Source organism: Galeopterus variegatus, unplaced genomic scaffold (genome assembly GCF_000696425.1).
Source record: "Galeopterus variegatus unplaced genomic scaffold, G_variegatus-3.0.2 Scaffold3642, whole genome shotgun sequence".
Classification (NCBI taxonomy): Eukaryota; Metazoa; Chordata; class Mammalia; order Dermoptera; family Cynocephalidae; genus Galeopterus; species Galeopterus variegatus.
Genome location: NW_007729753.1, coordinates 53,948 through 80,467, shown reverse-complemented (window position 1 = coordinate 80,467; position 26,520 = coordinate 53,948). Strand labels below are relative to the sequence as shown.

Sequence of the window (26,520 nt, the reverse complement as noted above, 5' to 3'; positions counted from 1 at the left end):
CGAATTGGGGTTCTCTTCCTGCATTTATTCCCCCCCCCAAGAAGTTACAGGAAGAGACATAGGTGGGGTTTTTTCTATGTACCATTTAACAAGTTTAACAATAGAAGCTGGTAACATTCAGTAAAAACAGGTCAGATGACATTCCATTAAACAATTAAGTGATCCACCAACAAAAGCTTGATCTAGCAAATATTCCTTCTCCCAGCAATTTCCCAATATCTTTACATATCAATCAGTAACTAGTCTGTCTTTGAGCCAGCAACCTTGCTATTTTAGAATTCTTTATCTTACACCAGAGACTTTATAGCCTGAGGAAAATTTCTTGTCCTTTGCAAGGTCAATATTTGAAACTGCAAGGCTTTGGAAAACCAGGCCCTGTGAAGTACATTTGCTTCATGAATCCTCTACATATTGGACCATCAGAAATTTGAACACTAGGTATTTTTGATTGTAAGGAATTATTGTTAATTTATATAACAGTGTTGCAGTTATGTTAGTGTTATAAACTATAATATTTACACATAGAAATGATATCTGTAATTTCTTTCAAAATAATATTGAGGGGAAAAATGGGTGAAAAATATGGATGAAATAAGATTGCTCATGAATAAATTATTGAAGCTAAGTGATGGGGACAAGGGATTATATTGTATTTTTCTATCCACTTATGGATATTTGAAAATTTCCACAGAAAAAAACTCTAAAGAGAACGAAAGTGCACTTCTTGTGCCTTATGTTTCCTCTGTCTCCTCTCACATTTCTATACTATAGCGTGTACTTTGAAGCTATGGTGCAGAGTGGAGGAGCAAAAATGGCTGCCTGCTTGTCTCGGTGTCATCTCAGCTGTCTCTGTTGCTCATGTGATCCGGCAGAACGTCAGTACTGTTAAGATCAGCAGTTGCTCCCCTTACGGCCAACATGGTATTCCTTTGGTCATAACATATATGATAACTATGATTATGAAACTAAAATATCTCAACTATACTTAATACTCTGTGAAACAGTAATGTTAAAAATTAAATTTAGCACTTTAACATCAATATAATTTTCTCTTTAAATGGAAGGTCTAACTGTTCATTAAAATGATTAAGTTTAGGGCATCAAAAGGGTATTGACAGAAACATTATAAAACATTAAATAAGAGGGCTAGCTGGTTGGTACAGTTGGTTAGAATGCAATGTTGATAACACCAAGGTCAAGGGTTTGGATCCCCTTATGGGCCAGCCGCCAAAAACCAAAAACATTAAATAAGAATCCATGAGTTCATAAAGATACTTTACAGAGAGGAAGAGAAATATGGGGAAACTCCGCTTTACAGGATCTTCGCCAATGAAAGTAGAAGAAATAATAAAATAGCATGATTTTGCAGCCCTCTCTTGACCTCCCATGACCATGTTATAAATGATTCAGGCAAAGATTTTCCATGGATGCTAAAACCTTTGGGTGAAAGGGTCTTGAGAAACAGGATATATACAAGGTCTCAAATGATTACATTGCAGATTACTTAATAATTATAAAAGGAAAACTGTACTTTTACAATGGAGAGCTCTGGTAATCATCACCCATCAACCAAGTGATCAAACTTATTAGCATCACCAATAGTAGGACAACCTGACATTGTGCAATTCCTGATGAGATGCAGTAAGAAGTACATATCACCACCTTTGTGGATGTCTTGCCGAAATGTTTATCCTGACTCTACTTATGAGAAAATAAGACAATATGTCAACAATTAGTGAATCTATGTGGAGGTTATATGGTGTTTTTTGTATTGTTCTTTCAGATTTTCTCTAAGTTTGAAATTTTTAAAATAAAAAGGTAGTGGAAAAAAATTATTTGGTTTATATTTTGTAAGACTTCCATATAATGCAGAAAAATAAATAAAAAGGGTGGTGTAAGTTTTGAGTTAAAATCAATTCATCTCTCCAAAAGCAGTAAGCGTAGCCAAAGGTAAAATAGAATTCTACCTGATCCTCCATTGACCCAAGCCATATCCTCTGTGTGACCTCTATTTTGTCACAACAATGAACAATTTAACTCTTTTTCCTGTCTCCATTAGGTTAAGACACTGAAAAGAAGCAAAAGACAAAGTATAGCTGACAAGCATGTTTACTGGCTCCAGAAATAAATCCAAGACCTGGAAGCAAACTCTAAGCTTTTAAAGATGAAAAGTTTTGAAAGAAAAAAACTATAAAATTCCCTTACATCTTTTTAATCTGGAAAAAAAACCTACAGAAATTTTATCTGAGAAACTAACGGTATGTTCTCATTCTTTAATAATATTTAAGGATCTATAATAAAACAAATTAAAAGTACAGTTTCTTAGTTAGGCATTTATTGTACATGAAGAAACATGAATTCAATTTTGAAATCATGAGCTAAGTCCAAAGTGCCACAGCATTTTTAGTTTTATTTTACTGAAATACCAAGTCAAAATTTGATTAATGTACACTTATATTTCATGTGTGTGAAAGATTATATACCACATAGTAGTTCCATTTTTCAAAAGGTATCTACTTGTTTATGAAATAGAGCTCCCTACATCCTCATAACATATGCTACCTGCTTCTGTAGAATTGCTTGCTTAACCTAAGTAACTCCATTTTGCCCCGTCTGACCTGCAGACTACCACCACTTCTGCATGAGAAACCATTGACCTTCGCATAGAAACAGGAGCCATACACAATGAATTATTACATGGGAACAGGAACCATACACAAGGAAAACTTGTATGCTTGATTGCTTTAACGGCTCATTCTCAACCTCTGTGACCCAGCTCCCTAGCTTCCTTTGTGCACCTGGACAAACCTGAGTGCCAACAGGATGTAGTTTTTGCCTTTAAAAACCCTACAAGACCAAGGCTCTTCCTTGGTTGCTCCCTGGGAGACAGATGCTGGCCAGTTGGAGTGAATACTGCCCTTTTCTGCACGAGTGGCGTGTAAGTGCATTTCTTGGGGGAGGGTGCCTCACAACATCTTTTACATTCTTGAAAGTCTAGATTGAAAGGGAATAAAAAAAATACAAGAGAGCACTGGGCTGTATTTACCTGCCCTCCTGAAAAAGGGCTAATGCCCACAGAGAAGAGCAAGATTTATGAAAAGTGATAAACCTTTTATATTTTGCACAGAGGTGGGAGTGAAGAGGTGTGTTTAAAGAACCATCCCATGGGGTGCTAAACAGTGCTCAATTACAGCCCAACCCTCCAACACTTTTGGATTGTACAATCCGCCAATTCTTTTGTTCTCATATATATATTTAAAGACTTAATATAGAATTAGGTTGCACCCCCATTAAGTATGCTTCTACTCTTTTATCATTTTGGTGCTAATAAATTTTAATCAAGCATTGTGATATTGTGATTAGAAGCTTGGCACTTCCAGTCCCCGTCCCCAACCTCCAGGAAGGGGAGAGGGGCTGGAGATTGAGTTAATCTACCATGCCCATGTGATGAAGCCTCCATAAAAATACCTGAACTATGGGGTTCAGAAATTCCAGGTTGGTGAACAAGTGGAGGTGCCTGGAAGGTGGTATGTCTGAAGAGGGCATGAAAGCTCCAAGCTCCTTCCCACATACCTGTTCCTATACATCTCTTCCATCTGGCTATGCATCTGTACCCTTTGTAATATCCTTTATAATAAATGAGTAAATGTAAGTAAAGTGTTCCCCTGAGTTCTGTAAGCTGTCCTGGCAAATTATCAAACCTAAGGAGGGAGGACATGGGAACCCCAATTTATAGCTATTTGGTCAGAAGCACATGTCACAACCTGGTACTTGTGATTGGCATCTAGAGTGGAGGCAGTCTTGTGAATTAAAACCTTAACCCGTGGGATCTGACTCTAACTCTAGGCAGATAATGTCAGAATTGAATTAAAATATAGGACACCCTGTTGGTGTCCGCTGGAGTACTGGTGTCAGAAGTGAAGTGTTGAGAGTGAGTGTGATACAGTAGGAGAAAACTTAGTTTTTCCATTAGGTCAGGCACCAACCTATGGTGTACACTGAACTCAAAGATTAGTATTTCATAAGCTAAATCAAGGCAAGGAAAATACTAAACTAATTCTCCAACAAAATCACAGCATATAAAAGAAAAAATGCCTAATTGAAGAGCTTGGTATCTAGGGAGGTAACTCACAGGGACCTGCAAATGACTCCTTGGAAGGAACCCAAATAATTTCCCAACTCCCAGCAAGCACTACCGATTGCAGACATCAAGAAATATTAGTAAACTTTTCAGCACTGAGGTACACCAGAAAAGTTAAATGATGCTAATGAATGCTGTTAATAAAAAGTGCAAAGCAATCAAAGAAAGGAAAGAAAGCACATAAATCAAAGATTCTCAACCCTGGAGAGCTTTTCAAAAAATACTTCCTGGGATCCACTCCAGACTAGTCATATTGGAATTTCTGGGATTCAGACTCTGACACTGACAACACTGAAATTTCTTAAAAAGACTCCAGCTGATTTTTTTTTTTTTTTGGCAGCCAGCCCATACAGGGTTCTGAACCCTCGACCTTAGTGTTACCAACATCATGCTCTAAGCAAGTGTTCCTGATTCTCATATGCATCCAGGCAGCCAGCCCATACAGAGTTCTGAACCTTCGACCTTAGTGTTACCAACATCATGCTCTAAGCAAGTGTTCCTGATTCTCATATGCATCCAGGGATGAGTACCACAGGTGTCAATACAAAGAAGGTAAGAGGAAAAGGAGAGAGGAAGCAAAAGTAAGCACTATTCATGATTATCAATTTCCATACTTAAACCATCAGATTTTCCATTTAAACTATACTCACTAGTTTTGTAGTACCCTCTACTGGTCAGGAGGGGTATCTATTATTCCTAAAACTAAGGTCCAGAAGAAATTTCCAACTCCCTTAATTAGAATCAATAAGTGAAACTTTACTTCCATATTTTCTCATCATTTAAGTGTAAATTAGGTTAGCAAATATTGTGTCGGCAAAGACAATTTTAAGCTTAATCTCAATAGTCAGGAGCAAAAGAGATCTTCACTTGATCTCAGCCAAAAGGCTGAGAAGTGATGAGAGATTTTTTTTTTTTTAAATCTGTCATTTATCTCAAGGTTTTCAACCTTGGCACGACTGACATTTTGAAACAAATGATTCTTGGTTCCAGGGACCAAACTGTAGATGTAGACAGTTTTAGAATATTCTTTAGCAACATTACAGTAAACCAAGTTTATATTCCACCATCAAGTGTGGTTCTCCCATTAGTTCACTTTGTGATGGATCTGAAAACAAACAAAAACAAACATTTTAAAAGATACTCAAAAAAAGATAAATTCAATGATTCCACTTACATGAAAATCTACAACACATAAAACTAATCCAAAGTGACAGAAAACAGACCAGTGGTTGCCTAGGGCCAGAGTGGGGCACTAACTGTAAAGGGACCAAGGGAACCTTTTGGGGCTGATGAAAACATTCTATATCTTGATTGAGGGGACCCAGCTGTACGCATTTGTTAAAACTCACAGAACTGTACACTTAAAAATGGGTGCATTCTATTGTATGGCAATTGTACCTCAATATAGTTGACTTTAAAAGAAAAATTAGATTGAAGAAGTTCTCCTTTTTCAAGGTTCTTAAGTTTTCCAGTGGCTTCCCAGATAACTCTGGGAACAATCTCTTAATCTAATTTGCAAAAATGTTTTATCTAGATCCTCTTTTTCTTTTCTTTTATTTATCGGTGGCTGGCCAGTCTGGGGATCCAGCTGGCCAGCATGGGGATCCAAACCTGTGTATATAAAGGCATTCAAATCCTAAACTTAAAAATTTTAAAACATCAGGTAACTAAGGAGGAGAGAGAAAGAGAAATGGTATCGGGGATAATTATGGGGAATCTGAGTTTCAATGATATTGTTTTAAATTTCTAAACAAAGAATATACTCATTTATGTAACTACAATTTTCTTTTAAACTTTTTTAAGCTTCTGACTTTCTTTAATAAAGTGTGCACTTATTAAACAAATCTCATGCACCAAAGCAAGGCACGGGCTTGCAGCCTATGGTTCTAGCACTCGTGCTGCGAACTCGCCTTGAAAATGAGTAAGAACAGGGCCTCTCCATAAGCCTCGGTTTACTCTTCTTAAAGTGAGGGGGTTGCAGTATGTGAAAAGTTCCTTCCAGCCATAAGAAAAAGTCTAGTTTTGACTTTACTAGTGCCCTCCTCATACATCCTTCCCCTCCTTGTAAAATGTGCAGAATTTTCTTGGCCAAACACTTCACTGATAAACAGACAAAATCCTCATCATCTCCAATACTTTAAGTCTTCATACAGTGTTTAGATTAACCACTACTCTCTTATTATGAACTTAAAACTGCAATCTGGGTCAAAAGTGATGAGGAGAATGAGATGTGCAAGAGGTTTAAACACTTGCTACAGATCAAGCACCTGACTAGGCACTGGGGACACAATAGTTAACAAGACCAAGTTCTCAGCTTTCATGAGGCTTAGATTTAAGTTGGGGAGAATGAATAATAGACAATAAAAATATTAGATAACTATGTGCTGTGGAGTATACTATAAAGCAAATGTATTTCACAGGGCTCCAAAGCCCTGTAGTCTCAGGTTTAGTATAACCTTTTGGAATTACATATAGAAATGTTAACCTTGCAAAAGACAGGAAACTTTCCCCAGGCTAAAGTCTCTGTTGTGGGATAAAGTCTTTGTAACACAGCAAAGTTGCTGGCTCAAGGACAGAAAAGTTACTTGATTGATATGTAAACTACTGGGGAAGCTGCTGTAGAGTAAGAGAATGTTTGCTAAGATCAAGCTTTTGTTGGTGGATTGACTTAACCTTTTGCAAATTGCATTATGGAATGTCACTTTGCTTGTTTCACTGATGCTACCAGCCTCTACTGTTAAACTATAACCCCACCTGTGTTCTTTTACTGTAACTTCCTGGTCTGGAGAATAAATGTGGGGAAAGAACCCCAGTTTGTGATTAATTTCCCAAGGAAGGAATGCCTCTCTCTTGAAGGTTCCGGGAAATTAACCCCTCCAGGGTCTCTCACTACTTGGAAAAAATGGGCTTTGAGTAATCCTTTTTTGTGGCTCCGTCACCCAGGGGAAGAGAGGTGATAAATCCATGTGAGGCAAAGCAACATGTGCCACACAAAGAATGTTAAGGTGAGGTGACAGAGTGACTAGGGACTTTAGATTAGGCCTCTCTGAAGAAGTGACATTTAAACTGGGATCTTAAAATATTCTAAGCAGAAGGAACAGCTAGTGCAAGGTTCTAAAGTGAAGCCATAAACTACCCATGATAAAGTCTTTGTAACACAGCAAAGTTGCTGGCTCAAGGACAGAAAAGTTACTTGATTGATATGTAAACTACTGGGGAAGCTGCTGTAGAGTAAGAGAATGTTTGCTAAGATCAAGCTTTTGTTGGTGGATTGACTTAACCTTTTGCAAATTGCATTATGGAATGTCACTTTGCTTGTTTCACTGATGCTACCAGCCTCTACTGTTAAACTATAACCCCACCTGTGTTCTTTTACTGTAACTTCCTGGTCTGGAGAATAAATGTGGGGAAAGAACCCCAGTTTGTGATTAATTTCCCAAGGAAGGAATGCCTCTCTCTTGAAGGTTCCGGGAAATTAACCCCTCCAGGGTCTCTCACTACTTGGAAAAAATGGGCTTTGAGTAATCCTTTTTTGTGGCTCCGTCACCCAGGGGAAGAGAGGTGATAAATCCATGTGAGGCAAAGCAACATGTGCCACACAAAGAATGTTAAGGTGAGGTGACAGAGTGACTAGGGACTTTAGATTAGGCCTCTCTGAAGAAGTGACATTTAAACTGGGATCTTAAAATATTCTAAGCAGAAGGAACAGCTAGTGCAAGGTTCTAAAGTGAAGCCATAAACTACCCATATATTTTGTAGTCACCATTCCCACAAGAGGGAAACTATCCAAAGTGTAAGGCAGTGGTCTCCTTGGGATAAAAATGATCTGTCTGAACAAGAGATCTTTCCAGCTAATACCTACCTTAGAGAGATGCAAAGAATGAATTAAAAAAAGATGTCCACAAGATAGCTAGTGATCTGTTTAAATGTGAAATTATGTCACATCATGCCCTTGCTTAAAACCATTCAGTGGCTTTCCATTGCAAATCTAAACTCTAAACTTTTTGCAGTTTGCAGGCTGTGGCTCATCTGCTCCCTGCCTAGTTTTCAGCCTCACCTTATTCCACTCTCTACTTTGCTCAAAACACTCCAATCATAGGAGCCTTCTTAAAGTGTTCTTATGTGTGTTGGGAGACAACTCTTTATCAGTCTGACACAGTCACGATTATGCCATTCTTGGGGAACAGAGGCACTTACTGCCTTTGTTCTAAACTATCTTTTCCAGGCTGTTTCTTTTTTTTTTTTTTTCCTTTTTGTCTTTTTTCGTGACCGGCAACAGATCGCAACCCTCAGTGTCGCGCCCATACCGGACCGGGACCGGCAACGGGATCACAACCCTCGGTGTTGCGCCCGCACCTCGCTCAGCCAGTGAGTGGGAACTGGTCTCCACGTGGGATCTGAACCCTCAGCAGGAGCGCCTCCGCGCTCCCAAGCGGCACACTGTAGCAGTGCGCCACCGGGCCGGCCAAATTTTTTTTTTTTTTTCCTTTTTGTCTTTTTTTACTGACCAGTAACGGGATTGCAACCCTCGGTGTCGTGCCCGTACCGGGGACCGGCAACGGGACAACCCTCGGTGTTGCGCCCGCACCTCGCTCAGCCAGTGAGTGGGAACCGGTCTCCACGTGGGATCTGAACCCTCAGCAGGAGCGCCTCTGCGCTCCCAAGCGGCACACTGTAGCAGTGCGCCACCGGGCTGGCCAAATTTTTTTTTTTTTTCCTTTTTGTCTTTTTTTACTGACCAGTAACGGGATTGCAAACCTCGGTGTCGTGCCCGTACCGGGGACCGGCAACGGAATCACAACCCTCGGTGTTGCGCCCGCACCACGCTCAGCCAGTGAGCGGGAACCGGTCTCCACATGGGATCCGAACCCTCGGCAGGAGCGCCACCACACTCCCAAGCGGTGCACTCTCCAGTGCGCCACCGGGCCGGCCCTCCAGGCTGTTTCTAAAGTGAACAGCCTCAGAAAACAGAGGAGCATCTACGACAGGCAGGTTTATAAAAGATTCAGGTGCCCTGAACTTGGAGTTCCTCTCTTGTAACAAAATACAACATGCAGGCATCACCTGACTCTCTTCGTGCCGGTCTGTGGGAAATGGGTCCCAGGAAACCAAAAGAAATGCTGATACTGTGGCTACTGCTATTGCTATGAGTAATAAACTGTCCTTTGTCTCTAGGAATATATCTATCAGCATCCATTAAACCATGGCAGACAAACTGGTTAACTTGTAAGCAGGGTAAGACCTCAAATCCTTCAAAGTTCTTTAGCTATTCTCAGGTTAGAGATCCCAAACATATTGTTTCTTCTGCCTAAAATATTCTTCCCTATACTTGCTGACAACTTCTTTTTTGGGTGGTGGGGGGAGACAGCTGCCCAGTATGGGGATCCGAATCCTTGACCTTGGTGTTATAACATCTGCTCTAACCAACAAAGCTAACTGACCCACCATTCTTCCCTCTACTTGTAGCTCCAATTCATGTATCTTTCAGGAATCAACTTATGTGTCATTCCTAGAATTTATCACAATTTAGTTTTATATTTGTGTTTTATCTGTTTAATGTTTGCTTCCCCCACTAAAAAGCACAGATGTTTTGTTCACTGACGTATATTCAGAGCCTAGCCCATGCCTGACATATAATAAATATCTGACTGACTGAATAAAAGCTCAGTAAGTCCCTTTTCTTTTCTTTCCAAAGAATTACAGAAGCAGATTTTTAAATGAATACATTTTTATAACTAATTAAAGATTAAAAACATATGAGGGTACTTCAAAAGTTCAGGGAAAGACTCATTATATTTCAATTCTATTTTTCCACAAACTTTCTGAAGTATCCTCATATAAAAGTAAACTATCTTTTTTTTTTTTTTTTTGGCAGGTGGACAGTATAGGGATTGGACCCAGGACCCTGGTTTTATCAGCACCACACTCTAACCAAGTGAGCTAACTGGCCAGCCCTAGACCTGAACTATCACCTACTAGTTTTAAAATGAGGTCTAAATTCAATGTAATTGCTTAGGAATCCTAGGTTTCCTGCATTCAAAAAATTCCCTCAGGGAAGAGTCTCAAAGAGGAGGCTCACTAGACTTCTGTTATGTCCACAGCATTTCCTTACCGGACATCCAGCTAAACAAAACTAATAAAACTTAATCTTATTGGGTTTTTCTGTTTCTCCTACACTGCTGGGGCATACTTAGCAAAGGCAGTACTGGACAGGAATGTATTTGTTTATCTTCCTTAGTACCAGAAAAAATAGAGGATGCTACATGTATTGTTCTTACTCAAACATCATTTATCTTATACATAATACAATTATTCAGGGAATTTAGTTAAAAATGACAGATTCCTCTTTTCTACTTACCACCTGTAGAAGCACAAAAATTATTGGGGAGAGGGTGTTAAAGAAAGCTAGAGGATGCTGCATGTATTGTTCTTACTCAAACATCATTTATCTTATACATAATACAATTATTCAGGGAATTTAGTTAAAAATGACAGATTCTTCTTTTCTACTTACCACCTGTAGAAGCACAAAAATTATTGGGGAGAGGGTGTTAAAGAAAGCTTTTATCTTATTTGTTCTAGTCATTTTAAAAACTAGTCAAATCCCATAAATACTGTGAATGCAGAAACAACTATCATTGCTTAAGCTGCCCAACACATCAGACTTGATGTTCAGGACATGAAATGAGTTACTACCATTATTTGACTGAAATGACTATAACCTTATAACTCCATAAGTGATCCTCACTGTTAAAAACAGTTAAAAAACAGTTATTACCATGAAATTTTATCTTACTGCAGTGAATAAAAACAAGGGAATCCAATAAGCTATAATCCTCCATGATGAAGATTTTGCCTGTTTTGTTTGCTGCTGTTGCCTTGTATATTATAGGGGCTCTGTAAAAAGGTGCTGAATGACACTTACCATTAAGAATATCTTCAAACCCAATTGTCTCATCATTACCCCTCAAAATATCCAGTGAAAGGTTTGAGCTTGAAAGAAACGGAAGACGCTGAATCTTTGGGAAAAGTATGAAAGGGTAAGATTAGAAAAAAACAATAGGGAAAAATCTATAATCTATACAGAATCTATAATATAATTTCATGTTCTTCATTCTTTATTTGAAAAATTCACAAAACTTAGCCAGTGAAAGAAAACACCAGTTCGTATTTTAGACACAAACCAAGTTTTAAAAAATACCTCTGGACTGGCTGGTCAGTTAAGTTGGTTAAAACATGGCGCTAATAACACAAAGGTCCAGGTTTTATCCCTGTACTGGCCAGCTGCCGAAAAAAATTTTTTTTCTCAAAATTTTACTCAAAATATGTCAAGACACTGAAATTGTAGCTTTTATTATCACTTAACAATCCCATCAAGTTTGCACATATTTTGAAGTTTTTTGCTCCTGTCCAGGAAAACTACATCACGTACTATGTGATGAATGCAAAATCCCAAAGCCTAACACGATGTCTCATTCCTGATCCATGTGCAATGATCAAATTCCTGAAGAAATTCCAACTCAGTGAGAGCATTACTCTACTTAGTAAACAGATTACTTCATTTTGTATGTTGTTTTGTACTGCTCATAGTACAAATGGAAGGTATAACCCTTTCAAACAGGAGAGGTAACCAGAAATGCAGACCAAAGTCACTCGTGGGGCCTTTAAAAATACAGTGCTATTCTGAACTAATGTGATCTCTTTTTTCAAGTATTAAATACATATATTGTAGAATGTGGTACATAGAGCAGAGAAAGCATAAGCTGTAGAGGCAGAATGATCTGGATTCTCATCAATTAAATGGCTTTGCACAAGTTACTGGATCCATTTTAGCCTGTTTCCTCACCTGTGAAATAAGATAATACCACCTTCCTCTCACGTGTGGTATAAAGTATGTATATAGTATAGTATAGCTTACATTTTCTGCAGTATATGTATTTAATACTTGGAAGAAAGAGATGACATTAGTTCAGAATGGCACTGTTTTTAAAGGCTTCACAAATGACTTTGATCTGCATTTCTGGTTACCACTACTGTTTGAAACGGTTAGCACATAGTTGGTAATCAACACACTTTGGTGTGCCCAAAACAAATTTCAGTTTTTCTGTTCTTTGTTAGTTGTCCAACAGTTATAACTGAATGTAGATAATTCTGGATATTGTCAAGATTGCTGAAAGAGTAACAGATGGTGAGTGACTAAATGATACTAGTATCTTAACAATAATCACACATTCAGAATCTAAGGGGGACGTTATGCTCAGATTTTCCCCAAAAAATGTATCCAGACTAAAGATATTATTTTCAATTACTAATGGCCTACTGAGTAATTTAAATCTTTACAGTGTGGACTAATGTCTCTGGATCATCAAACCTTAAAAAAAAAAAGAAGCAAGTGAGAAGGAAAGAGGAGGAAGAGGAAGGAATGGGAGCCTGTAAACTAAACCAGACAGCAAGGGGTCTGGCAGATAGTTAGATGAGAGGTACAGTACTAAGAAGGCATCAAAAACAGGGATGAGCAGGCAGCTCTTATGTATCTTGACAAGCAAGGATTGCAAAAGTCCTTTTCTGATCCATTTGATCAGAAAAAAAGGGTCAGAATTCTGGGCGAAGATTTTTAGATGAAATGGTATTAAAAACTTAGGCCCCAAATAAGAGCAATATGTAGCTGAAATATGAGTAATAGGAAAATAAAAAGGAAAGCTGACAATTCATTGCCAAACATATGTTATTTTGCTTAATCTTCAGAACAACCCTACGCTGTCCTTACTGCTCTCTCCATTTCACATTAAAAACAAAGAAAAAAATCTGAGATTTGGAAAGGTCTCTAACTTACTTAAATTTTTAAGACCAATAGTTGGTGGAACCAAGATTCAGACCCAGATTACTCTGATTTAAAGCCATGTTCCTTTTAGAGATTTATCGTTGGAAAGAAGTACTCAAAGCGGCTTCCAGAATGACTTTGCCAATACAATTGATGACATTAACAGAACTACTGAAAAAGATGCAATTTTAGCTAGGTCACAGAAAGGAATTCATCCTAATAGAAAAAACATGTGCAAAAGGTATCATATATATTAATCAAGAAACTGCAAGTACTTCAGGAAAGGATGGAATTTGGTGGGAAGCAAGGAGAAGTCAATTCACAAACAAAGCCACGTTAAGGAGTTGGGTTTTATTTTGAGTACAAAGTGAGGGGAGTGACATGAAATCTGTTTTACAAAGGTTATTCTGGCTACAATATGAACAATGGGTTGAAGGGGCAGCAGTGCTGAGTGTTGCAGTAAACCTAATGCAGCATGGCAGGCATGAGAACCAATAGCAGCAATAGTGAGAAGATCAAATAATGAACTTGGGTTTATGATAACTAAGGCTCATGCTCTGATATCTGCCTTAGACAAAAACCTATTCATACATGGTAAGAAGTACGTGAGGAATAATGAATTATTCTGTATTTGTACAAGAGAAATTTGAGGGACCTATGGGACTTCCAATTGGAAAAGTCTATAGGTGCTCATGAGAATCCTAACTTGGGAGCCAGCAGCATATAAATGACAACAAAAGCCATAGGAATAGGTAGGAAATAGGATGAAGAGAGGACAGGAGATGGGGTACTTTTCAGGGAAGAGACAAGACAAAAGGAACCTCCATTGAGACAACTGAGAAGGAGGGGGACATGAGGAAAGTGTGGTATTTTAAAAGTCAAGGGAAGAAGGAAGTAGCCATTAGTGTCAAATACTACATAGATCAAGTAAAATGAGTGCAAAAAATTGTACACATTGTTCAGGAGCAGTTTCACTGGTGTGATGGGAGCAATAATATAGTGGGTTGGATGAACAGAAGGTAAAGGAGTATATATGGAAAACACAGGCAATTTTTTCAAAAAGCTCAGCTTACAAAAGCACACTCAATGAGAGAAAAGTTACTATAATGGGATTTGGGACTGATAAAATTTTTGTTTTGTTTTAAAAGACAAAAGAGGTTCAAATATGTATAAAATGCTGCTGATGAGACACAGCAAGTAGAGAGAGAGATTGAAGATATTAGCGACACAAAGGATCACTGATAAAGGGAATTTCTTGAAGTACTGTGATATGATAAAATCCAGAGTACAAGTACGAGGACAGTTTTTACACACCTGGAAGGACATTTTCCAAGTACTTATTCCTCGGTAACAGGTACACCCAGCTATAAGTAAATGGCATACTCTTGATACCTCCACTTGGATACTCTTAGAGGCATCTTAAATTCAGAAAAAGAAGAAAAATCACAAAAAGAAGAAAAACATGAAAGCAGAAGCAGATAAGTTTTCAGACATTGAGCCTACAATCTGAAGGAGTTTTCCACGTAATGACTGCTTTTTTTGTCTATGAAGTATGAATCAAGCTCATATCCTAAAAAGAGAGAAAGTAGAATAGGCTGTAATGGAGCAGAGAAGATAAGGTTTGAATAGCTGTTATGAAAACAGAAGAGTCCTTACAACTGACATCAACACATGTGGGACACATAAATAACTGAGCTCTATAACTCACCTGCTGTACTGCCTTGAATTCCATTTGTAATTTTAGTGGAGCAGACAGACCCTGGATGTTTCTCAGTGTGGAAAAATTCATTTTATCTTGGTTGAGCTGGAACTACAAAAGACAATGTAATTTGAAATGTTACACTCAATATTCTGTTTTCAAAACAGGAGTAATACATATAGAACACAGTACGTGAATGAAAGATTTTAATATCCATAACTGAAATAAAAACAAAGTACTTTTATTAATTTCTCCTAACAGATTTTAGAATATGTACGTCTACATTTTATCCAGACATCAGGCAGGTATACTTCACCAGTGTAAAATTACTACCTAAATTTTGGATTTACAAAACCAGTAACTTAAATGTTTTTCACATCTCAAAAGTGTATTTACAAGGCATATTTTAGAGTGTTTGATTAGAAGTAATACAAATCTGGTAGAGCAAAAAATGGTATAAATAATTTGAGATCCAGAAAATATCACATACATTGCTGAAAATTAATAGTGAATTTCTAAGTATAAAAGTATTTATTTCAAAGGATTTCATAAAAGAAATAACCAAATAATACAATCCTCTAATTAAACTACAATATTTAAACTCCACTTTTTTTGGGTAATTGAGTCAGGGCGGGGGGAAATCCAAAATTCTGAAAAGTCTATTCGATTTGTATTGGGCACTAAACAGCAATTTTTTCTGGAATAATACTTTTACTAAGTATTAATATTATGTTTAAGAAACTTTGATCATCATTTTATATACTTCAGGCAAAATGAATCAACTCAACTCAAGGATTCTAATACACACAGTTTCCCAAAATGGTTCATAAGGAGAATGAATATGATATGCAAACAGACTGCTACAAAGATCTGTCCAAGCTAAGGTAATTATAATGTGGTGAAAGTGATTTCTTGTGATTACTTTTTATTACACTCTACTCTCTAACACTTATCAAAAAGATCCTTTTGATCAAAAATCGTTTCAAAGATCAGTGCCTACTTGGGACATGATGGGGGACCATATTTATGAGGTTTGAAAGTAAGGTGTCTAGCAATATGGTTTTTAATTACTTTAGCTTGACACAGCAAATTTTGACAGATGGTCCTTATGGAAAATATGCAATATTTTATTACGGATATATGATCTGAAGTTCTAAGTGAAGGATTCCTTTCAGATGTTGAGTTATCCTCATGATAAGTAAATATAACTTTATGTAGAAAAACTCTACTTACATAAACTTAGATGAATACACCCACCTTGTAATGTGATAACTGCAATTATCAATCAATATATACATTAGCAACCACATGCAAAATTACACTCTGTGGCATTATACAACAAAATGGAAGAAACAGCCTAACCTGGAGGAGGTTATAACCTAGTTGGGGAGACATTTATATAGAGATCAGGGCTTTTCAACTCTCAGCACCACTAACATCTTGGGCCAGATAATTTGTTGTTGTGGGGGCTGTCCTGTGCATTGTAGAACGTTTAACAGCATCCCTGGCCTCTATCCAATAGATGCCATTATTAATAATACTGGCCCAACCCCAGCCATGCCACCTGTGACAACAAAAATGTCTTCAGACATTGACAACTTTCCCCTGGGGGGGAGGGCAAAAATCCCACTCCTTCCAAGTTGAGAACCATTGGTACAGAGGATGACGGTCATTTTCCATCACTATCACCACTGTAGCTCGCAATCATGGAGAGCTACTCGAGGCCAGCAATATAATATGCCAAGGGATGGGCTATTATTAATTCCACTTTACAGATGAGGAGACTAAGACTTGGAGAGTGAATAAGTAATTTCCCCAAGTTTACTTAGCTAATAAGCATAGTACCTAGGTAGTTCAACTACACAACTCATGCTAAAGGACATAATAAATAATAAGTGCCCAAGAATTTCAAGAAAAAGAGAAACTATTCGTTGGTTAAGTGATTAAGGAAGAATACACAGAGGCAGTAGATGTAAGCTACTCTTAAGATCTCAAAAGATCTGTGCAGTTTCTAGACTCTTCATCATTCTGACCAGTCTCACTCAAATTTGTCAGTTTCTCTTAACATGTATTGCTCAGAACTGAACCAATATTCCAAATCTAATGGCCAGACTAACACATAGTGAAAAAGTGGAAATGTAATCTTTTATTTGAGCCCCATCTTATTATTGATAAAGTCCAAGATCACATAACTGTTCTTTTTAGTAGCTAACATAATCTGCAGCTTATACTGAGCATACATTCGATTAAAATTCTCAAATTTTATGTAACAAGTCAGGTTTGCCCCACTTAAATGTGTCTAATTCATTTCTTGAACCCAAATGCAGTACTTCACACTTACCTCTATCAATGTTTTTCTTAAAGTTTTGGCCTATTTTGTCATCCATGATATAGTTCAATTATTCATCAAAATGAGGTATCCTTACCAGCTTTTTCTTCCAAAAACCTAATTTACATGCTTCCTATGGTTACCCTCAAGTCTTTGAAAAACACTTAACCTTCCTAAGTGTTCACCTTACTACCTAAGATGGAGGTAGAGACCCAAGATCCCTACCAAAATACCCTTTCTAAATTGACAATTCCTTGATCATTGCTCTCTGGGTACAGTTATCGACCACAATTTACACTACACTACTTTCACTTGGCCCATATCCACCATCTTATCCTCAAGCTTATCCCTTGTCAGATATTTTGATTCCTTGATTGACCCATTTGGTAATTTAACAGAAGCATGAACTAAGATTAATTTGTTATGAGCTCCTTCAGTTGCTGGGGATCACCACCTACTTTCCTAAACCCTCACAGTCATCTACTTAATCATCCACTGAACAGTGCCAGGGACCAAGGCTACCACTAAAAAATCTAATTTTTTAGTTAGATCCCTTTTAGAAAAGTGGGATTTTAAATTCATCTTTAGTCTAAAGACAACTTCCACTTCTCCCATTATTTCTCAAAAATGATCAACTACAGTTTTATAATCATCATCATATGCTTTTATGTCTACTCTGGGCTGTCAACTTCTGAGCCTGAAATCTGAATGCACGTAAAGCAACTAGGAGCTCTTTATTTTCTCATCTTATTTGAGCTTCATAATTATATTATTTGTTCTATCCTTTCTTATAGAAAGATTTTTCTTCTTGCTAAAGAGGGGGGATAGACCAGCTTTCTTTTACCTAGGTGACACTGCACCATCTTCCCCAAGTAGTGAGATACCTCTTTCCTCCTGCTCTAAATGTATATTAAAGAACTTTTTAAGTTGCTTTCAAAACAACTGTACATGCTATCCTCTCTTTGGGAGTGACCTTTCTCCACCTATTTACCTGGTGAATACTGGCCTAAAACTGTTCAATGTCCCCTCCCTTACAAAGCCTTCCAAAAACCCTAAGCACAGGTGGTTGCCCCATCCTTGGTCCTCTTCAGCACTTTATGATGACCTCTACCTGTTGCTTGTCTTCCTTATTAAATTTTAACTTTCTTAAGGATGGGGATTATGTCATATTTATCTGCATACCTACTGTGCCTAGTGGATATGTCCCTCAGTAACTTGGAGATGCAGGGCTTGAGAAAGAGGTCAAGGCTAGAGATATAGACTTGGAGGTCAACAGCAAAAATAGCAGGGAAAAGATATAAAAGGAAACAGGGTTATCAAATGAGAAAATGATTATGAGAGGAATGAAGAGGTAAACCAACCTTTAGAGATGTCCAAAAAAAGATGGAAAAGGATGTGTAGAAAGGGAGTGTTAGTGAAGCAGTTTAATGATAATTTGAAAACCTACCCTACAAGGAAAGTGAAAATAAGACCTCCTATTCTCCATGTTCAAATCCTCAGCACCACAATTATTTTCATAAAATGAAACCACAAAAGTATTGCTAAAAGTATTTTTCTACTAGAAGATAAAAATAGCGACACAGGTAACATAACTTACATTTTTTTCTGATAATTCAAGAGGATGACTGGGCAAAAGTTCATTTTTCACACAAGAAAAACTGAAAAAAAAAAGCATTTAAAAAGATCAAATGTCACTCAATATTCATAGCTCAAAATTGCATCTATCAAGGGTATGACTATAATGGGATGGCATGAGAGAGTTTTTTGGGGGTGATGAAACTATTCTGCATCCTGACTGTGGTGATAGTTACATGAATTAATATATGTGCTAAAATTCATAGAACTATACACCAAAAGAAAAAAAAGTCAAATGTACTGTATGATAATTGTTAAAAAATGCATCTAGTACAGACACTGGTGGTCAAGACTTCAATCACTAGGCAGAACCTTCCAAAAACTGTTGCCAAATGATCCCCTCTATCTACAAGAAATTCAAAAAATGTATGTATTACTCTGATGAGATGCTTCTTGCACTATATAAAATATCTAAGCTTCTCCCCTTCCTTCAGGTCTAACACGTATTCAATATTTAATATATCTTTAATAAATATATGTTGAACAATATGTTCAACATTTACTGAACACCTACTATATACAAAGTATTATTAGGTGATGCACAGCTAGAACCAGACCACTGGTCTTTATCATTCTAGATATATACAGATGACTGTCTACTGTCCAAAGCAGGATTTGGTAGCTCAAAGAAACCTTAGAAATCCTCTAACAATCATTTATTGAATACTGCTTTTGTACAGAACAAAAATGGCCTGGCTCATGGCAATCTTACAGTCTAATTGCAAAGAAAAGAAAAAGGAACATTTCGTGTGGGAAAAAGAATTATTAGGACTTGGTTAGTGGCTACCCTATGAATTTGATTATACTACCAACCAAGTTATATCTCCAATTCCAAAGTCAATATGGTACATCTTTTACTATAAAATTCTAAGTCTATAGTGAGGGATTATATCTGTCTCCAAAAATGAGCATTAATATGCCATTCTATTATAAGAGTAAATACCTTAAAATTAGATATAAAATTCAAAAAAATAGAAGGGGAAAGGTATTATTCTTATTTGATTAAGAAGAAAGGTGACCTGCCAAGAAAAGTGATTAGTACCAGAAACTGAGACCTAAACATATAGAAACATAAAGGAAATCATGGAAAGGGGCATAACTGCATGCTAAAGCTAGAAGAGAAAATCAGTAACAGCCAACCCTTACTGAGTGCTTACTACTGTCAGGTACTGTTTGAAGTATTTTTCAGGTATTAACTTATTTATTCCTCAAAATAACATACACACTACTATTAGCCCTATTTTATAGAAGAGCATACTGAGACACAGAGCAAGTAAGTAACATGCCCAAAGGCATACATCTAATAAACAGCAGAGCCGGGATCCAAATCCAGGCAGCCTGAACCTAAAATCCATCCTCTTAACTGCTGTTCTAGTATCTCCCCACAAAAAGTGAATTGCTCCAATAGTTAATAAGGAGGCTAATGTTATAATAGCAAAAAGAAGAATCCTATGAAATCATGCTACTGGGTACCATCTCCTAGGAGGATGTCCGTAGGAACCTACTACTCTGATAAGATGCTTCTTCCACCATGAAAAACATCTAAGCCTCTCTCCCCCACCCTCTATCTAAGGTATTACTTGCTATCTCCCAAATTAAATATACATTTATAGCCTAAAAATATTTAAAGAATATTGTGAAAAATAATTCACAGAAACATTTTTATTAATTTATTTTGGCAGCTGGCCAGTACATGGATCCAAACTGTTGACCTTGGTGTTGTCAGGACCATGCTCTCCCAAGAGAGCTAACTGGCCAGCCCAGAAACATTTTATTATAACAAAATTGAAGCCACAATTCCCCCATATACCCTTTCCGAAGAAGATCATGACTTTCAAAAGGTCCACTTGCTGAAAGTTCAGTAACTGGAATACTGTCCTTCAGCTGAGATCCAAGTCCTCTGGCATTCTGTAACACAAATAAAAAACAACCATTTAATACAAAAAAAAATTAAACACACACAAACACCTATGTTAAAATATTGTTTAAGGGCCGGCCTGGTGGCGCACTGCTACAGTGCGCCGCTTGGGAGCTCCTGCCGAGGGTTCGGATCCCACACACAGACCGGTTCCCACTCACTGGCTGAGCGAGGGGCGGGCGCAGCACCATGGGTTGCGATCCCGTTGCCGGTCCCGGTCCGGTACGGGCGCGACACTGAGGGTTGCGGTCCGTTGCCGGACATGAGAAAAGACAAAAAAAAAAGGAAAAAAAAAAATATTGTTTAAGCAGAGAAGAAAAAACATAAGGTCTTTGCCTTCAAAGAGCTGTATAGGCGATTCCAATGAGCCTTAAGCATTATGGTAGAGGGACATACATGGTAGAATGAGCAATACCAATCTTGGGGGTGAGAAGGATTCCTGAGCTGATCTCTGAATACTGCCAGATTGAAAGTCATTCTAAGAAAAAAGAAATAGGCATTATGGTAGAGGGACATACATGGTAGAATGAGCAATACCAATCTTGGGGGTGAGAGGGATTCCTGAGCTGATCTCTGAATACTGCCAGATTGAAAGTCATTCTAAGAAAAAAGAAATAACATAGATAAAGGTATGAAACTATAAATGAGCAATCTACAAGCAGTTTGAGATGACTGGCTAAATGCATGCATGAGTGAGGCAGAAATAAAGGCTGGCAAGATGAAAAGCCTTACATGCAAAGAAATTTGGGTTTTACCCCAAAATTGATAGCTTCTGAAGGGTTATGGCATCATCAGATTGTTTTCACTATAAAGATCCCTCCCTTAGGTTGGAATGTTTAACACATAATGAAAAAATTGAGGGCAGAATGCTGGGGAATACTATTCCTTAATAACAAGGAATAACAAAGAAATGAGACTAAAAACAGACAGGATAGCTAGAAAAGAGTGGTCCCAAAAGCTAAGAAAAAAGAAAGGAAATCTCAGAAAGTGTTTGGTTTTTATAAGTGAAGGGCAGTACCTATAAAAAATAAATGTATCTAATCAGGATAATGTATAATAAACAAAAAAGACTCACAGTGCATTTGATACTGATATATTGTCAGCCTGTATATTTATACTATGAAATTTCAATCACCAAATATTTATTAGGCACTTACTATGTGTCAGATACTCTGCTAGGTGCTGAAGATACAGGTCTTACTCCCAGGGCTTAATCTAATGAAGTTACACAAGTAAGTGTTACAACAGGTAAAGAACAAGATGCTGACTTTAAATCAATTGTTGCTCAAGTACAACATCCCTGCAACTCTGCAGAAAAATGTAAAACGACTACAGGTGGTTTGGTATCTAATTTTAGACTACTATTCTAGGAGAAACTGTTCTGATAAACCAACTTTTTTATTGGCTTCTCAATTCATCTGTATATTCCATCTGGTCAGATACTTTGTGTTGTCAGAGTTTCTCCACTCTACCACCCAAGTCCAAGTTCTCACACATGGATAACTTTAACAATATTCCACTGAGTCTTACTGCTTTACACTCACCCATTTTCCAATTCTGCATAGCAAGGTTTTCCTAAAACACACTCCCCCTTCCCCCGACCTCCACACATCCCAGAACTGCTATAAAACCTTTCATTCGCTCATCAGTGTTTGAAAAATAAAGTGCAGACTCCTTAGGCTGGAACTCAAGAACCTGCACAACAGGTTCCAAATACCCTACAAACAAAAAGTCATGGTGGATCAAGAAAAGAATCTGGAATCTAGTGTGAACTGTCACTAACCTACTTTTTGACTGGTGGCAATGCACACAACCTCTCTGGCTTTTTTTAATCATCTGCACAAGGTAGCTGATCTCTTTCCAGGAGTAGAGTGGCATGACTGTGGCTTTCCAAATGTATCTTCTGTTACTTTACTACATGAATATTCTCCTGCCAGATTGCTTTCTTGTAAAGTGACAGAAGAAAGGTTTCTTCTACGCACAAAGAAAAGGGGAATTCTGCTGTCTGGGTATTATTATTACCATCATTTTCCCAATTTCCTTTTGTAAAATATCAGGATTAGTACTTAATGTTTCTAATAAGGTAGCAGAGAAAAACAAATCTATGAAAATCTAATTACAGTTACATTTGGGAGTGTTTATAAAACTTCTTTACAAGGATTTGCAGTATTTACCAACAGAAGCTTTCTAGATTTGGACGGATAGCCTACCAACAGTATTGGTATCAGTCAGTGGCAATGGTGATTCAGGAGTCTTCCCAAATTGTATCACAACTTTTACGTTAAAAAGAAAGAGAAAGTGCGGAGGGGAGTGCTCCAATACCTGGTATACTACAAGCTCTCAGAACGTTTGTAAAGACGGTTATATAGATGCGGCCTATAGTGGTGGGTTGATCATCAGGCAGTTACAAGGGCCGGGGGGTGGGAGCAGTTTGAGGACTCGGGGGTCGCAGAAGTTACCTCCTCAGAGGAAAAGGCTAGTCGGCGGCACCACACCACACCACAGAACACCGCGCTTTCCAATGTGCCCTTTCCAGCTCCGCGCCAACTACGGGAAAGGGACCCGGGTCTGCTGGGGATGTGAGGGCGCACACCGAGCGAAGAGGGGGAGGAACAGGACTAAGTCGAACCGCTGCTCACAGAACCAGTGCTGGAGCCGGGCCCGGCGACAGCCACTAGTACCCGCCCCAGCCCCGTGACTCGACAGATCATGGCGCCCGAAGCCGGCCTCATCCCCACATCTCCGTCGCCCCCGCCACCCGGGACGTGCTGGGAGGCGACGGTCTGTTCGTGCCGGGCCACGATCCCGAGCCCGCCTGGAACTCGGGCCGCCCAGGGCTCACTCACCATCTTCAACCCTGCTCTGCGAACAGCTTCTCAGTGCGGTCACCAGCAGCCGGCCCCGCCGCTCACTTCCGTTTCCGGGGGCCGTTCCCGTACATCCGGCGGAAGTGCGTCCGTCCGGGCAAGGAAGGAAGAAGGGCGCGGGCGCCGGGAGGGAGCTTTGCGGGGCCGGGGCTCCCACGCCTGCAATCACGAGGGACCGAGGAGGGCCAAGGGCGCAGTAAGGGTGTGGGCTGGGAGGAGGGCAGGAGCGGGACGAGACGTGCCGCAGGGGAGGAAAGACGCGGATTCCACTTTATTAATAAACATCCACCGTTCGTCTGGCATATTTTAAGATGTGCAGTGCGCTTTTGTAGATGCATCGCCTTATTTAACACAAAATCTGAGGCAGATATTACGTTTTACAGAAGTGTAAACGAGGCTTAGGTGGGTTGAGTGATATCCCTGAGATCGTTCAGTTAGTAAGGCTTTTGACAGTTTAAAAAATAAATTTAAATCATTTATCAGAAGGCCTGCCATGTTTGGAACCCCGTGCTGAGGCTAAGAGTACAAAAAAGTACCGGGCTGGCGAGGTCGCTGGGCTAGAACAGCAGCGGGAATCCAGGGGCTGGGGGTGACGACTGAAAAAGTAAATGCCATCATGACTGACATAGTGGGTTCTTAAAACTACGTATGGACACAATTGGAAGCGCTTTACATAAATTATCTCCTTTCATCCTTTCAATACCTTACGAGGTAGACGCGACTATCTCCTCACTTTTAAAGATGAGGAAACCAAGAAGTTAAATAAATATGCCCAAGGACCCAGCCTGAGTCCATAACCCACGGTCATAACACTATACTGTATTGCCTTCCAAATATAATGTGATAAAAACGGTCTCATGCTCCTTCCACTGTATACTGGAGACAATTTAAGAAATCCTTTTGCTGATAGCTAAAGGATAAGAGCGAGTTCGGGGTATTAGGGGTATGTAAAGAACATTACTGGCAGATCTGCCTGTGCAAAAAATGAACTGGGCGTATACTGGAGACAATTTAAGAAATCCTTTTGCTGATAGCTAAAGGATAAGAGCGAGTTCAGGGTATTAGGGGTATGTAAAGAACATTACTGGCAGATCTGCCTGTGCAAAAAATGAACTGGGAGAAAAGGCCTGTCTGGCCAAAGCTGAGAGAGTAAGGTAGGGAGTAGTGTGAGATGAGACTCAATAGATGGAGGCAAGTTTTTTACACAGGCCCTTTAAATGTCTAAAAAGCTATTGAAGGATTTTAGAGAGGGAGGTGATAAGTAGAGTGTGTGTGTGTGTGTGTGTGTGGTATATTTACTGCGCTGGTAAGGGGTGTGTGTGTGTGTGTGTGTGTGTGGTATATTTACTGCCCTGGTAAGGGGTGTGTGTGTTGTATATTTACTGCCCTGGTAAGGGGTGTGTGTGTGTGTGTGTGGTATATTTACTGCCCTGGTAAGAGGTGTGTGTGTGTGTGTGTGTGTGTGTTATATTTACTGCCCTGGTAAGAGGTGTGTGTGTGTGTTATATTTACTGCCCTGGCCACCATACAACTTTGACGTACGTGTGTGTGTGTGTGTGTGTGTGTGTGTGTGTGTGTGTGTGTGTGTGTGTGACGTTCTGGAATAATCCAGATGTTACTGCACTGTTGTCCTTATGTGTCTTCTGGTCCTTCAAAGTATCTATGTTTACTTTGAGATTTGAGCTTGAGTATTTTATTTGCATCTGTTTTCTTTCAATCAGTTCCACCTAAGGAGAAATTTTAAAACTGCAACTCTTTTTTTAAAAAAATAATTTTAATGTTTGTTGATTGCTTACAATTCAGTCAGTGAATATTTGGTGAGTATTTGCTTGGTACTAGATTCTGCAGCTATGAAAAAGAGAAGGCTATTCCCAATGCATGAGATGCTTATATTTTCCTGACATGTAAGCAGATATTTAAAATGCAGTGTGGTAAATGCTTAACAGAGAAAGGAGCTGGGTCAGGAACTAGTTGGGAACAGCAAAAACAGCTTTCAAGGAAGAAATGTGGAAAGCCAGGGATTTGTGAAAGAACATGTTGTAATCTCAGCAACAGAGAACATTTCCATGTGGTTGGAGTTCTGGGTGAGCTGGTGGAGCAGGATGAGATGAGGTTGGAGGGATTGGTTGGGGTGAAAATGAAGGGTCTTGTTTGCTGAGGTTTGGGACTTTTTCTTGTAGGCAATAGGAGATAATGGATGTCTTTTCACAAACATTTGCTGTTAAAAAAAAATATTTTGATGGTGTCATGAGGAATAGAGTGGGATTGGGAGAAAGTAGGAACCAGGAAACCCTTTAAGCTATTGCAATAGTCCAAGTCAGAGATGATGAAGATATAAATTAAGATAGTGTAGCATATTGGAAAGCTTTGGAAGTGGGAATAAGTAGGGATGAAACTGAGAAGTACCAGAATTGAAAAGGCAGCCAGAAAGGGATCCTCCATGGAGATGAAGAAGACATGGTAAGAGAGGCAGGAGAATACCAAACCAAAGTGGTATCTGGGAATCCACAGGGCAAGAAAATATTGAGAGGTAGAAAGTAGTTCAGAAGTATCTAAAAAGAGATCATGACGTTCTGAAAACAGGCCGTTGGTAACCAATGTGAAGGCAGTTGTTTTAGTAGTGCAGCAAGTAGGAAGAAAAATCACCTTATTTTGAGCAGTACACACACCCATGTTTATATCCTATTTTAAAAGGTTAGAGCATTAACCTACAGGCCACTTTTGAGTATGCCAAATAGGTGAAAGAATTAAATTAGATTTGATACTAGAATGATTTCATATGCTTAACTTAAGCTTTATCTGTGTTATATAGTTTAGAGGATAGAATATTAATAATAATAGCTTACATTTACTATATGTAAGGCCCTGTGCTTCGTTCTTTACATACATTGTTTCAATTAATCCTTAATTACCTTATGACTTAGATACTGCTTTTATTCACATTTCACAGAAGAAACAGACTTGTGTGCATTGTATAAGAGCAAGTACCCTATTTTATTTTACTTTTTGTTGTCTTCCTTGACTTTACTCTTAAGCCTGTCTGACGACCTATATAGGCCAACTGAGGACAAGTCAGCTTCGTTCACAGCATCTGGCAAGAACCCTCCCCC

The 26,520-nt window shown here is 38.7% G+C and overlaps 1 protein-coding gene across 1 annotated transcript; it reads right to left on the bottom strand.

Annotated features, from left to right (window-relative positions):
• Nucleotides 1-5,177: 5,177 nt before the first annotated feature.
• Nucleotides 5,178-23,576, bottom strand: POMP (proteasome maturation protein). The gene is made up of 6 exons (XM_008585617.1): nucleotides 23,390-23,576; nucleotides 20,436-20,533; nucleotides 18,588-18,648; nucleotides 14,671-14,772; nucleotides 11,067-11,160; nucleotides 5,178-5,246 (listed from the first exon to the last, which is right to left on the bottom strand). The coding sequence occupies exons 1-6, from the start codon at nucleotides 23,390-23,392 to the stop codon at nucleotides 5,179-5,181; spliced, it is 426 nt and encodes a 141-aa protein (XP_008583839.1). The 5' UTR covers nucleotides 23,393-23,576; the 3' UTR covers nucleotide 5,178.
• Between the last annotated feature and the right edge of the window lie 2,944 nt (nucleotides 23,577-26,520).

What these genes read in the sequence shown, in the direction of transcription:
- POMP (XM_008585617.1), bottom strand. An exon ending in TTGAATTATCAGAAAAAAAT is followed by an intron (nt 14,773 to 18,587) that starts GTAAGTTATGTT and finishes TGTCTTTTGTAG; the next exon opens with TTCCAGCTCAACCAAGATAA. An exon ending in AATTCAAGGCAGTACAGCAG is followed by an intron (nt 11,161 to 14,670) that starts GTGAGTTATAGA and finishes CTTTTCCCAAAG; the next exon opens with ATTCAGCGTCTTCCGTTTCT.